The sequence below is a fragment of the Chrysemys picta genome, chromosome 4, assembly GCF_011386835.1.
Source record: "Chrysemys picta bellii isolate R12L10 chromosome 4, ASM1138683v2, whole genome shotgun sequence".
Classification (NCBI taxonomy): domain Eukaryota; kingdom Metazoa; phylum Chordata; order Testudines; family Emydidae; genus Chrysemys; species Chrysemys picta.
Genome location: NC_088794.1, coordinates 27119556 through 27137529, shown reverse-complemented (window position 1 = coordinate 27137529; position 17974 = coordinate 27119556). Strand labels below are relative to the sequence as shown.

Sequence of the window (17974 nt, the reverse complement as noted above, 5' to 3'; positions counted from 1 at the left end):
CTTGAGCCACTGCAGGACAGCTTAGCAGTGATCAGGGATCCTGTGGGAGGCAACAATCCCTCCACAGGCCTTGGGTAAAGTTTTCAAGGAAATTAAAGGCACATCCTTACTTGACGCTGCTGTTCCTTCTATCCACTGTTATGGCTCCAATCCCGATCTGTAATGAGGGTCCGCTGGGCAGGGGCTGATTCTGGAAGATCAATTCCGGGTTAAGATCCACTTCTGTTGGACTCACCATCACTTTGGCTGCAGAAAGCAAGGCAGTTTTGCCCTTGTTGTAATTCTCCAGGACCTAGTCAAAATAAGATCAGCTTTGCTCAGTGACCATTTCTGTTCTGACTGCTGAACATCCCTCAGACAAGCAAACTTATCCCCGATTTGCTTCTTATCAGCAGCCTTTGCAAGCTTAGTGGGATCTCAAAGGCAAGGATCATACCTAGGATCACACACGCTGATATTATACAAATATTGACACTAAAGCCACACTGTCAGTATGTACTGCTGGAACCCAGCAGGGGGAAAGCAACTAGGGACCCTGCCTGTGGTAGCCCCACGATTAACGGGGCCTGGGAGAACCGGGTAAAGCTATGTGCCACTGCCTCATGACTAGGAACTGTATTTGTATCATTCTGCAGCCCTTACCCATGTGTGGTAGTAGGCACTCAGACGAGCAGTCCCATTGACTTAAATAAGGGTTGTAAAATCAGGCCCAATGACTTGAGACACGTACTGCTGTGTGACATGCAGATGCCTAATATTGCCTCTGTAGCACAGTGGAAAGATTCTGCAGAGGCTCTAGCATGTTGGGAGGTGCTGGACAACTCAGGGACCTCCACATGCGTCACTGCTGCCCCACTGAGGAAGTTGTGGCTTATTAGATTAACTTTGAATACATGAGCAGTCCTTTGGCAGAGAGAGGTAGGGTGTGGGATGGGCAGGTTCTGAAGGAAGAAACCAAGGAGCAGACAAGACTAAGGAGACAGCTGAGGCTGGGGTTCACACTGTGCTGTTTTGGAAATGCAGCACGGTCAAGTGGATAGGGCACTTAACTGGGACTCAGAAGACCCAAGTTCTATTTCCAGCTCTGCAATGAATGAGCTATGTGTCCCTGGGCCAGACTTGTCCACTCTGTGCTTCAGTTTCCCTTCCCACTCTTTGACCATCTTGTCCATTTAGACTGTAAGTTTTCTAAAGCAGGAACTGGCTCTTACTATGTGTATATACAATGCCTAGTACAATGGGCACCAATCTTGGTTGGAGCCTCTCAGTGTTACTGGAATACACTACTATGTATAAGAGTTGTTAAAACCAGGTGCCAGCACGTGACTTTTCAACTCTCCAACAAGGATGTAGCTTTGGTTTGGAGCAGCTGAGTGGGGACTCCACCAGTTTATGCCCTCATTCAACCTCCCCATCTCCTGCCACTCCCAGGGTCTGAGACTCAGAAGCTATATTGCCGTGCTGAGTCTCCCCCTGCCCCTCCCGATACCACAGACTCAGACGCTCAGCATTACCTTGTTGAGCCCCTCCATGACCACATAAGGGAGGTGTTCATGCAGCATTGCTGGGGAGATGATGACTTCATTAAACGCTTTATTATCACCCCAAATTGCAAAGTAAGTGGGATCCTCCTGTTCGCAGCAACTGGAATAGAAGTCAGGGATCAAAAGAGAGGGAGCGATGGAGACATGGGAGAGCATGTGAGTCAGAGAGGGGGAAGGAGGGAGAATGTGAGAAGGAGACAGTGGGGGCCAGAGACAGAGAACAAGAGAATGGGAGGGGGACGGTAAAAGAGAAGAGACGTTGAGTTACATATACTGCTGCCACTGCTCCCAATCCTGATGCAAGATCTCCCCTCCTTCTATCTCCTCCCCAGGACAGACACAACCATCACAGGATGGTGCTAAATAACTCCCATTTACAGACAAAGCAAGCTGTGGCTTTCCTGAAGGCTATCCTCTTGGGTCACTTTCCAAAACAGAAGTGGGCCCGCCCTGCCCCGGGCACTGGCTTGCAGCATGGCTGCAGCTCCAGCTGTACTTACCAGCACTGCTCGGCAGGGTGATTGTGCACCACATGGATGATGCGGCCAGGTGGATAGAGTGGCGTACTGGCGGACAGGGCAATAGTTAGGTCACTGGGGTGAGTCCAGAGACGGTTACTGGTCACTGAATTCCCTTCCGTCTCTTCTGGGAGCTCTGACTTGGGTATACACTTTGTGGCTCCCACGATGATTCGCCACTGTCCAAGAAGAGAGAAAGGAGAAGAATGAGGTGATGCAATGGATTGTGATGTCGAAATACAGAAAGGGACAGTGTGGAGATGAGAAAAAAAGAATGGGATAAAAAGCCAGGGGAGAAGGGGGAGCACAGTGTCATATTCCTAGGGTCACTTCACATTAGACTGTTGCTGGGTTTGGTTAAGCAGGATATATAACACCTTAAGAGTGTCCCAAAACAACAAAATCGGGCTTATGCCCTTGTTTGTTTTATCAGAAAACAAAGGAAAGTTAAAAGGTCTCCCCACATCCCAAGGTTTTTTTCCTGCTTGTTTTTACCTTAGAAATAGCAAAGTCTTGTCTTCCCTGTTTTTGCTGAAGGTTTCCTTAGAGGAGCCATAGACATGGCATGAAAGTGTTATCAGCCCTGCATTGGAGGGCCAGGTATGGTGAATCTTTTACAAAGAGATATTTTCTCATACCTATTTATTAGGCATTTGAATTAAGTAGACATTAGCAACAAAAGAAAGAAAACAAAGTTCTAAAGAATCTGCATGAAAACCACTTCTCCTCTCAGTTAACCAGGTTTCGCTTCCCTGGTCCTTGTGAAATCATAATCCCAACAGTTTATATACCCACAGAACACTGCAAGACAAGCAGCATAAACAAGAGCTGAATTTCTAATGTGAAAAACAAGCAGAGAATGAACAACCCAAACAAACAAAAAAACCCTTTCAAGCATGTCACACTACACAACCACACAAAAAGACACAGAGTCCTTTTTCCCCATTTACAGGCCACCTTTAAAATGCTTGATATTAAAACTGCTACTAGTGTTAATAAGGCTTCTGTTATCCCTTAGATCAGGGATGCCCAACCTACGGCCCACCAGAGCATTTCCTAAGGCCCACAGCCTGCTTCAACATAATATACTAACGGCCAATTCATTAGCATTTGTTTACATCATTTTCGTTTACACAAGTGTGTAAATAGACGATACTGTACCTAGAAACAAGCTATCTAAATATATATGAAACAAGCTGAACTTAAAATACAAATCAATATGGGTGACTTTAAATCTTATTGAAACAGGTTGAATCTGTTTGGCCCACACAAGGTTGTGCTTAGGTTTATGTGGTAATAAGGTTGGACACCACTGCCTTAGAATGCTGGCATTTCCCAGTATGCTGGAAATGAATCTTTATGACATAGTATACATATAAATCCTCCATTTCCAAAGGGTTAACATAATCTACTTAACCCAAAACTGCACAACGAAATAGATACCAAGGAGCCATGGGTATAAATCTCCACACCCACTCCATTACTTAGTCCATTACTGGCTATTGCTCACTACAGGCCAGGAAGAGCTAGAACTGGAGTGTGAGATCCTAAACAGATTCAGCTCAGGACACCACCTATTCATTCAGTCTGGTGTTTCCATGCAAATAATTGTCAAGGCTTTTAATTCCAGGTGAATTTGAATCTTCTTACCTTTGGTTTGTTACTTCTCTGGAGAACATCAAGAAGCTGCCGGCGAAATCCCTCTAGCTGTGAGAGACCAATCCTGGAAGAGAGAGAGAGAAAGGGTGTTAGCTACACCTGCACAGGTGACTACTGAGAAGTAAGCATCACAACACAGGTACCAAGGAGAGGTGGGACTGACAGAACAGAAGAGTGAGATACCACAATACAAGAGATGGTACAAAGATTTGGGAGACACCACGATACAGATGACCCAAGAAACATCACAGAGGTGTGAGATTACACAATATAGGTAACGAAGTGTAAGAAGCCACAGATAAATTGATACGGGTATGAGATGTGACAATACAGATAACCAAGGAGATGGATACTGAGGTGAGAGATAGCATGAGACAGGTAGATAGTACCTGGTGTGACGTCACAATATGAGGAACCAGGAAAATGGTTCAGAGATAAACGAGACTACAAAACAGGTAAGCCAAGGAGATGGTACAGCAGTGTAAGACACCACCATACAAATCATCAGGGAGACAATGGATAGATGAGAGATGTCATCATATAGATTACCAATAATAATAATACTCAGTACTTCAGGGCGCTTTTCCTCGAGAGATCTTCAAGCATTTTACAAAAGTGGGTCAGTATCATTATCCCCATTTCAAAGATCAGGGGAGACACACCATGAATTGATGGTAGAGCTGGGAATAGAACCCAGGTCTCCTGGTCCAAAGCCCCAGCCATTAGGCCACACATCTCCAATGTGATGATAAAAAGGTGTGAGATGTCCAACTCTAGGTAACCAGGGAGAGGGTACACAGGTCTGAGATGACAAAGCACATGGAACCAGGAGACAGTACACAGGTGTGGGATGACACAATACAGATACCATGAAGATGGCAGAGATATATCAGATGTAACAATGAACATAATTGTGAAGTCAGGATATTCACCTTTTTACTCATACAGGCAACTGAGAGAGAGGGGAGGGATATGCCAATACACAGGTGTGTGATACACCAATAAAGGTGTCCAGGTAAAAGATACAGCAATACAGGTAACTAGGAAAAGAGGGACAAGTAAGAAGCACATGAGGACAGGTAAATGAGGAAACTGGAGATAGATATGATCTGGGGGGAGGGGGGGTTCAGACAGGAAATGGGTGCCTTTGGTATAAAACAAGTGGATACTGAAGTGAGGAATTCAGAGATTTTTCAACTTGCCTGGGGACTAGATCTTTGCCAAGCACGACAGCAGTCACAAACTCTTTTGAGTACTCCATGGCATCCTCACTGGAAGAGAAATAGGATCCAAGAACAAGTAGGATTTCACTGGCAGAGACCAGGAGTACTTGTAGCACCTTAGAGACTAACAAATTTATTAGAGCATAAGCTTTCATGGACTACAGCCCACTTCTGCGGATGCATCAGTGGGCTGTAGTCCACGAAAGCTTATGCTCTAATAAATTTGTTAGTCTCTAAGGTGCCACAAGTCCTCCTGTTCTTTTTGCGGATACAGACTAACACGGCTGCTACTCTGAAACTGGCAGAGACCGGCATTCCATGGCCAAATTGTTCTTGGCCTCTGAAGGGTCTGATTTCCAAGAGGCTGGATTTGGAAGATTGTGGTGTTGTGCAGGCCACAATTTCTGTTCCTCACGGCATCTGGGGTTTCTGTCTTGATCCACAGGTGCTAGGCTTGAAATCCACTCCCTGTGCCGCAGGCACTATTAGCCCTTGCATACACGTGGGAAAGGAAGTACTCAAATATTATGCCTCAAATTGAATCTCCCATAGTCTTCGGATGGCCAGGACACTTGAGAGAGATAGGAAGGAGAGAACATCCCATGCAGCTACGTACTCACTATGGGGGGGGGGGGGGGGTCGATTTAAGATACGCAAATTCAGCTACACGAATAGCGTAGCTGAATTCGACGTATCGGAGCCGACTTACCCCGCTGTGAGGACGGCGGCAAATCGACCTCTGCGGCTCCCCCGTCAACGGCGCTTACTCCTACCTCCGCTGGTGGAGTAGAAGCATCGATTTGGGGATCGATTGTCGCATCCCGACGAGACGCGATAATTCGATCCCCGAGAGATCGATTTCTACCCGCCGATTCAGGCGGGTAGTGTAGACCTGCCCTGACACTACATGGTGCTTATGGGATTAAGAACATCACTTTCTGCACCATCCCATCCCTGCTGGCCCAAGGTAAGTGAGCCAAGGCTCCCAGATCACTGTTCATTATGCAGATTTACATCTTCATTGGCCTCTCTCTGAATCATGGCCTCAATAGCTAGAGGCCAACACTACTGACCGAAGTCAAATGACAGGGTCTACAGACGTCACTGCAAACCATGTTAGAGTGCAATGAAGATCAGAAATATGATAAGTGGAGGCACCCCCCTAGAGCTATTGGATAGTCTGAGGTTTACCAGCACACTCTAGTGATGGTTGTGTCTACAACAGCCTAATGGATTTCTGCCAGGGGAAATGCGAATAGATAAGCTACAGAGTTCCCTCAGTGACTATCCTGGGGAGTAATTCCTTTGACAGTCACTGCGGAGGACATTCTGTCCAACAGATACTGTGGAGACTCCTATCATGGTAACTGTCTTGAAGGATAATGCCCAGAGTGATTACCGTACTGGGAAACGCCCCCCCTGGATGCTACAGAGACACAGGACTATCATCATGAATGAGTCTCTGCAGCTGCTGTAAATACCCCCTGCAATGACAGTCGTGACTGCTCAAGGGACCCCACCCCTCTCTATGTTGGTCAAGATGGGTAATTTTTTTTTTTTAAACTACTATATGAGTCACCTGTTGTATATCTATCTGCAATGGACAGAGGAGCACAGCGCCCTGAATCACATAATATGCAGTGAAGAATGTGGGAAGGGAAACACTGTCTGGGCTGCCAGCCTCTTGACTGTGGCTTGCACTTGCTACTGTAAACAGGGTGAAGCTACAGTATTAGCTAGGGGACTCCTGTGCCATGTGACTTCACAGATTTAGTGAGTGTCTGGGGCAGCTGTCCACCTGGCATCAAAATCAAGATCCAAAATCAAGATGGACAGAACCAGGCCTGTTGGACACAACCAATGGCAACATCAGCTTCTATAGTATATCGTCCCCCATGGCTGTAAGTTCTTTAGGGCAGGGATTGTCTCTTGCTATTTTTCAGTACAGCATCAAGCACAATGAGGCCTTGGGGTGCTATCATAGTACAAATAACACACAATAATGATCAGCTGCAACCCCCCCGTCAGGTTTCATCTTCCAACACATACCTCAGCAGCCCCCCTGGGGGAGAATAGGCATAGCACTTCAGCGATGGGTACTGCGGACGCAGCAGGAAGGACAGAATGGCAGCTGTGCCTGCCCCTAGGGAATGGCCCACCACAATCAGCCCATAGTGTTTTGTTCCTCTGCCCTGCAAAACAAAGACCAGCTGAGATACTGGAAGAATTTGGGCACCTTTCTACGATGCTCCCCAGGCTTAGCAAAAGCTGACTCTCCCATGCACTAGTGCTCCAGACCGTCCCTCCTTCCACCAATGGAAATTAATTATGGCCTGGTAGGACAACACTTTCTGGAGTGGTCGTGGAATTCAGATTCCATGCTGCCTCAGTCTAGGATACATAATGACAGTTCCACCAAGCAAATCCCATCCCTGCCCCGGAAGGACCCTTCTTCTGAAGTGAAAGTGGAATTCCCTCAGTCCTAGCAGTCACATCAATAACTTAGCAGGGGCCCAACTATGCCCCATCTGACGGATGGGAGTAGGACACTTTTGTTACTACCTGTGAATTTGTCTCCTCATAACAGGGAACCCATGAGCCTGGAGACAGAATGCGGGTAACCACATCCACTACCATTCACGGAGGCAACTTGAATAATTTTCAGGACAAGGGGGACTAGTTCCAGAAACCTTTTCAGAGGGAAACCTTAAAGATATGTGCTGCGAGAATAACCACAGATGCATATCTAACAGACTGGGGTGCTCCCAATGGGTTGCACACTTGCCAGGGAAAATGGTCTACTCTGGAAAGGAGGATGAATATAAATTTGCTGGAATTGAGGGTGATCAGGAAGGCCATGGAATGTCTAGTTCCCCTCTTGGCCTCGTCTAGGTTCAGAGTGACAATTATGCAATAGTAGTTTACATAAATGGCCAGGAGGAATTTCAACCTCTCCTCCAAGAATAGAGACTCTACGTGTTTTACGCTGGTGAAAAAGTGGAAGCTGCTGGTTTTGGCCACCTAAGTACAAAGCAAACACAACATTCAGGCCAAACAGCTGAGTCAACAGACTCTGTGCCCATGGAGAATGGGAAATGAATAGACAACCTCCATCAGTTCATTTTCAGGAATGAAGAACTCCACAGATCAATTTGTTTGCCTTGTTGGACTTTTCTTGTTGCAGTCACTGGGAGAGGAAGGCATGGAAAAATCGATGAATTCTCAGTTCAGCAGTCTAGTCCCCTAATGTGGGCGTTTTTTCCTTTCCCGCTCCTTGCTCACGTAGCCAGAGTACTCCTGAAAACACCAAGATCTGGCCCCACAGTCCTTAGTTTTCCTGGCTCCTAGAAATGTTAGTTTGTTCCCTTGAATTCTATCTCCCACTAAAGGTCCAATCAGATGCCAAAAACTGAGAAATTCAAACTAGTGCTTGGAACTTGGATGGCTGTATCTTCTGGAGTTTAGATATTCTCAATAGCTGGCAGACTTACTCTTGTAATAAAAAAAAAATCCACTTCTGAGCTTTACTATTGCATTTGGTGTCAATTCAGAAGTTGAAGCTCTAGGCATGGCCTGAATCATAAAGCTTACTAATAAAAAGCTATGTTGGCTTCATCAAACCTCTGAGTCTCAGTTCTCTGCATGACCAACAGCAGCACTAGGGGCCCCTAGGCTATATGGAAGGTCTACCATCACATCCTCAGAACTCCACATTTATCAAGTCAGGGATCAAACCTTTCCCTCCAATTAAGATGGGAAATCAAATCTGGTACTAGGACACAAAAATGGAACTATTAGAAGCAACCTCTACAATACTGCTGTTTTTCTTATCAGTTTAAAGTAGCATTCTTAAATGGCCAACGCATCTACTAGGAGGGTAAGTGAAACGAATGCTTTGTCCATCAAAGAACCATTTCTTTAGCTTCTTTATGGTAAAGTTGTCCTTCAGACAGCACTTGACTATTTCACAAAGTTGCTTTCCCAGAGCACGTTAATGGAGACATCTCCTTATCTTCCCCGGGGCCAGATCCTACCGAGCGACACCAAATTACATCTGCTGAAGATTGGACCCATCATATTTAAAACAATCTTATCCAAAGGAAGTCAAATTAAATTACCTTGTTGTGAGATGGATGATCAAGTATTACTTAGGAACAAAACCAAGATTTGTGTGTACAATGTGCAGGAGAGAATTAAGGTATCAGAGCTTCTAATACCACTATATTCTTGCAAGTCCAGGCAGCAATTATTGAGGTCTATGGAACAGCAGGAAAATTTCCCTCTCATGAGTAAGAGCTCACTTAATAAGGCCAATTTCCACTTTCTGGGGTGAAAGGAATAGAGCATCATATTAAGAAATCATCAGAGTAGTGACCTGTGCATCCCTCCATCCATTTACCACACATTACAAGGTGGACATCTCATTGGGGCATTTGGCTATCAAGTCCTACAATCTGCCATGCTTCTTTGATTCCTCTTTTCCTTCTTCCTCTCCTTTTTGGTTTCTAGATTGCTTGCTAAATTCCAATAGTTCATCTTCAGATCAAGGCCTTCTTTGGACACGAGAACAGGGCAATCTTCTCTTAGCAGGGAATCTGACAGTCCAGAGAAGCCCTCCCTTAGCTAAAAGTGTGGTATAATTTACATTCACTTTGGAGGGCAACATTCTGGAGTTGTGGTATGGTCTTCTTCATGGTACAGGAAGATCAGCTCATGCAAAAAGTATATATCTGAGCTATCCAGATGAATGCTAGTGGCCATTGCTCCCCAGTAGTCTCTCTCTAAACTAATGGATTCCATGGGCAAGAGATTTTAGTCTTATTGATATGTTTCTCTGCTCAGTGTCACTATAGAATGACTTCCTGTTTTTATTTAGCCTTGCCTCAAGAATGAGCTCTGGAGCTATGCAGGACTGGTGTGGAGAACCCTTCAAAACAGGGAGCATGGAGGAAACAAGGACATTGGAGTAACAGGTAACAAGTTGGCGCTCTGATGACTAGGATCAGCAGGAATCAGAAGAAAGCTTTGAGTGCCTGGGACCAATTCTACTACAGCTGTTTCAGGGAAGTGTGGATGGAGGGACAATACCAGTGGCACAGGAGAATCCTATCTCCTAAACACTCTGCATGGGGCACAAGAAAGCAAGGACTCACCAAGTCACGTCCGAAGGCTTGAGAAAGCACCATCTCCTGCTCCAATTTCTTCTTGATGTACTCAGCAGACAACACCATTCCCTGAGGGCAGACACCAAGAAGCATAGACCAAAATGTGATCATTAGCATATCAGCACAGTCTCAACACACACAGGCCAGCAAATTACTGAAAGGAGTTAGTGAGCTTTCCAGCTAAGGCTCTGGACTGCACCCAAGGGGTGATGGGGGAAGTACTGACTCACCCTTTCATTTCATTTGGAGAGGAATTAATTGGGGTATCAGCAGGTATGTGTCTAGTTAGCAGGGTAGTGGACTGCTATACAGTAGCAGAAGTAGTAAATATTTATATTATGGTAGTACCAGTAGCGTAGCTGGGGGGGGGGAGCGAGGCAGCAACCGCTCCCCCACTGAGCACAAGTGGTGCCTTGTCAATTTCTTGGTGCCTTTTTTTTTTTTTTTTTTTACTCACCAGGAGGTAACAGGGGGAGCAATCAAAAAAAAAAAAAAAAAAAAGACGCCATCTGCTGCGGCACTTTTACTCACCCGGCGAAGCTCCGGGTCTTTGGCGGTACGTCGGCGGCGGGACCTTCTCTCACTCTGCGGGTCTTTGGCGGCATTTCGGCGGCAGGTCCTTCAGTGCCGCCAAAGACACCCAGAGCGAGTGAAGGGCCCACTGCCGAAGACCCGGAGTGCCGCCGGGTGAGTAAAAGCGCCGCAGCGGGTGACGCCTTTTTTTTTGATTGCTCCCCCTGTTCCCTCCACCTGGCTACGCCACTGGGTAGCACCCAGAAGCTCCGGACAGGACTAGGGCCCACTGTCATTCTGAAGTATGAACCCAACATATCTTTGAAAGCTTTCTGACACTTGGAACATTAGGCCATCTATCTTTGGTATTTACATCACACAGGAAGTCTCTGGCAGAGCAGCGAATTGAACCCGGATCTCCTGAGTGCTAGCACTTTAACCATGTTCCTCTCTAATTTCAATCTGTAAATAAAAATGTTAACTATTCTAACAAATGAACAGGAAAATAATGAGAACATCAAGGTTCTTGTTATGCTCACTAGCAACAGAGAGTGAGAAAATTGTCTAGAAGCCCAGATGGGAAGAGGAATGGGGCTACTGGTGAATGGATACTGAAGACATTGGAGTGGGTTTGTAGTTGTAAACTATTTGGGGGACTTTAGTTGGGTAGAATCTAGAAACTTCTGGAAGGTGGTGTGACGGGTTGGATCACAGAAACCCCCTTGGGAGCTGCCACCCGATGTGCAAAGACTACCCCTGCTTCTGTTTTCCCTGCCAGCTCAGGACTCCAGCACCCTGTCTTGCTGAGCCAGACACAGATCCAGGGTCTGAATCACTTGTCCCAAAGCTGCAAGTTACCTGTAAACAGCTCACAGTAGTGTGCTTGTCTTTAGCACTCAGATGCCCAACTCCCAGTGGGGTTTAAACCCAGATAAATCTGTTTTACCCTGCATAAAGCTTATGCAGGGCAAACTCATAAATTGTTCGCCCTCTATAACACTGATAGAGAGATATGCACAGTTGTTTGCTCCCCCAGGTATTAATACATACTCTGAGTAAATTACTAAATAAAAAGTGATTTTATTAAATACAGACAGTAGGATTTAAGTGGTTCAAAGTAGTAACAGACAAAACAAAGTAAGTCACCAAGCAAAATAAAATAAAATGCGCAAATCTATGCCTAATCAAACTAAATACAGATAATCTCACCCTCAGAGATGTTTCAGTAAGTTTTTCTCAGACTGGACACCTTCCAGGCCTGGGCACAATTCTTTCCCCTGGTACAGCTCTTGTTGCAGCTCAGGTGGTAGCTAGGGGATTCTTCATGATGGCTCCTCCCCCTCTCTGTTCTCTTCCCCCTTTATATATCTTTTGCATAAGGCAGGAACTCTTTGTCTCTCTGGGTTTCCACCCCCCCTCACTGGAAAAGCACCAGGTTAAAGATGGATTCCAGTTCAGGTGACATGATCACATGTCACTGCAAGACTTCATTACTCACTTGCCAGCACAGGCATATACAGGAAGACTCACAGGTAAATACAGCCATCTGCAGACAATGGGAGTCATCAAGATTCCAAACCATCATTAATGGTCCACACTTTACACAATTACAATAGGCCCTCGGAGTTATATTTTATATTTCTAGTTTTAGATACAAGAGTGGTACATTTATACAAATCAGATGATCATACTCAGTAGATTAAAAGCTTTGTAATGATACCTTACAAGAGACCTTTTGCATGAAGCATATCCCAGTTACGTTACATTCACTTATTACCGTATTTTCTCTAAAACTATCCCAGTTACATTATATTGACTTATTATCAAGTTTTTATAAAACCATATAGACTGCACAACGTCACAGGTGGCTGGGGACCTGATAACACAGTTCTATAGAAAGCTGGCCAGCTCATCTTATTTGTCTGCCTTCAGTCTACACAGTGTTGAGAAACATGGCTGTTTCTCATTCTATCCATAGTAAATATTGAGGATGCAGATCCATACTGCAACAGATGATTAGTCTTCAGTGATCAGCTAACACGATGTATGACTGTGATGGGGTATACAAACCTCACATTGCGATGGAAGGGACTGAAGGAGTATCCTGGGCCCAGCTAGCCCCCCACTCCAACCCAAGAGCATGGAGACACAGGTTAAAAAGGAAGCAACCCATCTCAGAAGGGAGAGGCTGGGAAGGAGTGCAGACCTACCCAGAAGGCTCCTGCCAAAAGGAGCTGGAGAAGTCTCCCAGAGGAGACAAGACCATATGCAGAGCCCAGCCGGGGCCAGCAGGTTTTGGTTTCCTTCTTTTTTCTTCTTATCGGAGACCAGAAGCAGTGGTAGGAAGCAATCCAGAGAAGGTAGCTCAGAGGGCCCCCCCCTCAGAGGCCAAACGCTGCTAACCTTCCTAGGGCCCTGGGTCGGAGCCCGGTGGAGTGGGCAGGCCCAGGCTCCCCTACCACTGCCCCCGCAACGAGCAGACACTTACCGCTAGGCTCCTGTGCCCCCAGAGGACCCTATTACAATTAATCACTTGACTCAATCTGTCTAAAGGTGAAGAATATGATAGGAAACAAGGGATTGGATGGACTGAAATAACTAAAACATCTCTAAAGTAAAAAATTAACATTGTCAAGTTTTGTCCATTAAGATATAAGGGATCCATGCGCATCACAAAAATGGGCAGCAACTTGGGTTTCTTCACATTTTTCAAGATCAAATGTGTCACTGAACTGAATGAAACTGGTATTGAAGGTGAAGAGCAGATGAGTCTGTGAACCTACAAATGAGACATCTGTGATGCTAATATCATCATCAAAAAGTAGCTATCAGGATCTTTTAAGTCTCTGTTCCAGGCCTTCTGACAGCTCTTCAATTTCAACCTCATTCACGAACAGTCCCTGTTCATCTTTAACTTCAATGGGAATGTCTGAAAATCAGGTCACTTATTTAGATAATTAACATGGATTTTAGGCTCCTATTTTTGAAAATCCTGACATGATTCCATGATGATATGATACTACTGGATTGAATTAGTCAGCCTTATAGATATATTCTTGATACTGATAGTCTAATGCACACTGTCCTTTTAATGTTATGGAACCATAGTCATAGCTTCATCATTGTCATTACAGCTGAATTTAGTTTTCCTGTTAAACTGGGATATCATTCTGGGATATCACTAAGGCAGGGGTCGGCAACCTACGGCACGCGTGCCAAACACGATTTTGTGTGGCATGCAGCTCCCTGCCGCGGTCCCGGCCCCCAGCCCCACTCAGCCCCCCCACCCACTGCTCTCCCCTGCGGGGGCAGGAGACAGAAGCTTGGTTCTGTGGCAACCAAGCTTCCCCCCTCCCCCGCTTCTTCCCCCAGCGTGGTGCTTTCCTGCCCCTCCTCCTCTCTGTCCCTGCGCCAATCAGCTGATGGCCCCAATGAGGGGGAGGGGGAAGAACGACAGCATGCATACAGCTCTGTAGAGGAGGCAGAGAGAGGTAGGGACGGAGCCTGGGGGAAGGGGGTGGAACAGGACATATCCCTTCAAGCCCCCTATCATGAGCCGCTCAGGCAGGGGGCTGGGAGCACACCCAGCCTTCTGCCCTGCACCCCCCCACACACCCCCAGCCCTCTGCCCTGATCCTTGAACCCCCCACACCCAGCCTTCTGCCCTACACCCCCCCACCCCAGCCCTCTGCCCTGATCCCTGAACCCTCCAACACACACCCCAGCCTTCTGCCCTGAACCCCCTCCCCCAGCCCTTTGCCCTGACCCCTGAAACACACACCCCCCCAGGTCTGGGGTCCCGACCATAGGCCCTGCTCAGCCCGCTGCCAGCCTAGGTGAACAGAACCCCAGGCTGGCAGCAAGCTGAGCAGGCTGGTGGCGTAAGATCAGCATTTTAATTTAGTTTTAAATGACGCTTCTTAAACATTTTGAAAACCTTGTTTACTTTACATACAATAGTTTAGTTACATAATATAGATTTATAGAAAGAGACCTTCTAAAAATGTTAAAATGTATTACCGGCACGCGAAACCTTAAATAAGAGTGAATAAATGAAGATTCGACACACCACTTCTGAAAGGTTGCCGACCCCTGCTGTATGAAGGAATAAAAAATGGGGCCTAATTTAAAAACTGGCACATCACTGGTAGGGGGCAGAGAGGAGAATTTGGGGAGTTACAAGAAAATATTTTGTACTGTTCTGTAGTTCTAAGGAGTTAAAAATGACTCCTTTTTGAAATCTGGGTAGTCTAATATTACTTTGGATCCCTCTAGCTTGGGGTGGGCAAACTACGGCCCACAGGCCACATCCGGCCCACGGGAGCATCCTGCCTGGCCCCCGAGCTCCTGGCCCAGGAGGTAGCCCCCGGCCCCTCCCCTGCTGTCCACCCTCCCCCCGCAGCCTCAGCTCGCTCCGCCGCCAGCACAGCGCTCTGGGCGGCGGGGCTGTGAGCTCCTGGGGCAGCGCAGCTGCAGAGCCCGGCCTGATCCGGTGCTCTGTGCTGCGTGGTGGCGGTGGCAGCAGCATGGCCCAGCTCCAGCCACCGGTGCTCCAGGCAGCGCGGTAAGGGGGCAGGAAGCAGGGGGGATTGGATAGAGGGCAGGGGAGTTTGGGGTAGTGGGTGGGAGCAGGGGGGGAACAGGGGGTTGAATGGGGGCAGGGGGCAGTCAGGAAGGAGGGGGGGCGGCAGGGGGCAGTCAGGGGCAGGGGTTCTGTGGGCAGTCAGTGGACAGGGAGAAGGGGTGGTTGGATGGGGCAGGAGTCCCAGGGGGGCCGTCATGGAACTGGGGGGGTTGGATGGGGCAGGAGTCGGGGGGGGGCAGATAGGAGGAGAGGTTGGATGGAGTGGGTCCGGGGGCAGTCGGGGGACAGATAGGAGGTGGGGGCCGGGCCACCCGTAACTGGCCCTCCATACGATTTATGAAACCCGATGCGGCCGTCAGGCCAAAAAGTTTGCCCGCCTCTGCTCTAGCTCAAAACCCCTTCACATTTTCCACATCGGTAAATATCTCTGAAAATCCATTCATAGGCTCTACTGGAAGAAGGCAGGTTGTAATTAATTGTTATTAGGAACTGTTGTATCTAGCTGATATAGTTAAACGAGCATGATATTTGTCATGGCCATAACTTTTAAGGCTTTTTGTTACAAGTCATGGTCCCTGTCACCCAGGCTAGCTTGCTATCAGGGAAGATTCCTCCGTTACCTTATTATTTTATTTCTTCTTTAACAATTTGGCTCGAGATATGTTCATTGCACTGGACCATGAAAGAATAACCTGAGTTTTAAGAAGACAAGATGGGTGATGTAATATCTTTTATTGGACCAACTTCTGTTGGTGAGAGAGACAAGGAGCTCTTTTATGGTTCGAAAGCTTGTCTCTCTCACCAACAGAAGCTGGTCCAATAAAAGATATTACCTCACCATCTTGTCTTTCTAATATCCTGGGACCAATATGACTACAACTAGATTGACTTTTAAGGGCATTTTGCTCAATATAATGTAACCCTATGACTTTTTTGAAATTACTTTTCCCATAGACTTGTGATTTTACCCTACTTTTTCAATGATAACCAGCCAACCTTGAATATAGATATAGTCAAGGCCCCAGCAATAGCTCAGGTAATTCTTAACTAATGTAACTATGACAACAGATGTGACTCAACCACTCCCTTCCTATTGTAGTTGTAATGAATCGGTGGTAAGGTCAGCACAAACCTGTCAAGAGTTTCCAATTGTAGATCACATGATAAACTGTACATGAAACAGAACAGTAAACTGGCTCAGCAAATGCAGGTGGATTATTCCTGTTACTTGTGTATGTGTGAAAAAGTAATCAACCCAAGAAAACAAAACAACTTATGGTAAGTCCCAACACTGCCATATATTTTTGTCCAAAATACATGTGAGTATGAGTGAAGTACTTCATTTATTTTCACTTTAACTTTTGATTTTTATACAATATATTAAAAATGTATCAAGAGACATACAAAATATTATCCTTTTTAGTCTTTCTTGGGGGCCAATAGCATTTAATTATCTAGTAATTCATATTAATAACAGTCAGGACCGCCAACAGAAATTCTGAGCCCAGGGACAGGGCCTTCCCTGAGGGGGCGGGGCCTGGGGCGGAAGTGACAAATCCGTCACTTCCAGGACTGCCAGTGCTGGCCAATCACATCGGCTTGCGGGGCCTGGAGCGGTCTCGTATGTTTAGGAGCCCTGCGGCCCACCTGGGTGATTTAAAAGGGCCTGAGGCTCCCGGACACCATCACCGCAACTGTGGCAGCAGCTGGGGCCCCTGGGCAATTGCTGCCTTTCCGCTCCCCCGCCCCCTCCCTCAGCAGGCCTGATAACAGTATTTTAAAATATAGTTGTATTTGTCTTTGCTATTTATTAATAGGTGATATCTAAGATATGAAAAATATAGTCAAAACTATTTTATAATTATAATTTGATTTTATAAAATAAAAAACAAACTAAACTTCTTTTACTTGTATCTGAAGTTGTGAAGCTATTAATCAAAGAACAGCAAAGAAAATTTTAATTAAAAGGCCAAACAAATACAAAAAGAAAACAGCAAATGCTCTGATAAAATATGAAATAAAATCAGACATATTTATGCAAATCTTCTAAAAAGATCAGTCAAGAGAAAATGTTTACCTCTAACATGGATTTTAGATTTGCACAATAGATAATAAGATACTTGTAACTTAGATTTTCAGTTTATTAATGTCATTTTCATTTGGATTTAAATTTTATCTTTTTTATTTCATAAAAATTGTTTACAATTATTATTATACTACGTAATTTTGAACAAAATGCATTAGTTCAACAGCATGAGATGTTAGCGCTAACTCCTTCTGAACAAAATGCATTAGTTCAACAGCATGAGATGTTAGTGCTAACTCCTTTTGATAAGCATAATATTTTGTAAATGGAACAAGCAGCATAGATTTTAAATTTCCGAATGCCAATTATATGACAAAAACATTACCTCATTTATTTCTGAATAATAGTTTGTTATGCTGATTAATTTTTGTTACTTAAGAAGCTTAAAACACAGCATTCACATTTACAAGAGCAAGAATGCAAGCTTGGTTTCAACAATATGACCCCATTCTGCAAGCCTATCCATAGATATAATCCTTAACCAAACACAGAGTCCCAGTGACACCAGCTACAGTATGCATGTGAATAAGAACTACCTGCATGAGCAAGGCTTCCAGGATCAGGATCTTAGACCTCTATCCAGCCAAGGACTTAAGCATGTGCTTAGCGTTAAGCATGGGATTAGTCCCTTTGACTAAGATACTCATGTACTTAAAATTAAGCACATGCTTTAAATTTAGC

The 17974-nt window shown here is 45.6% G+C and overlaps 1 protein-coding gene across 8 annotated transcripts in view; it reads right to left on the bottom strand.

The window, feature by feature from the left end:
• The window catches only part of DAGLA (diacylglycerol lipase alpha), a 102481-nt gene that overhangs the window by 17979 nt on the left and 66528 nt on the right, over positions 1 to 17974 (bottom strand). For all 8 annotated transcript variants that reach the window (XR_010600434.1, XM_065591821.1, XM_065591823.1 and 5 more), the window contains 7 exons: positions 10098 to 10178; positions 6994 to 7136; positions 4924 to 4992; positions 3713 to 3785; positions 2045 to 2241; positions 1515 to 1644; positions 111 to 292 (listed from right to left, as the gene is read on the bottom strand). Coding sequence is in view for 7 of the 8 variants with exons in the window: in XM_065591821.1 (XP_065447893.1) it covers positions 111 to 292; positions 1515 to 1644; positions 2045 to 2241; positions 3713 to 3785; positions 4924 to 4992; positions 6994 to 7136; positions 10098 to 10178 (875 nt within the window). In the remaining variant the exon portion in view is untranslated. The remainder of the gene's footprint in view (positions 1 to 110; positions 293 to 1514; positions 1645 to 2044; positions 2242 to 3712; positions 3786 to 4923; positions 4993 to 6993; positions 7137 to 10097; positions 10179 to 17974) is intronic.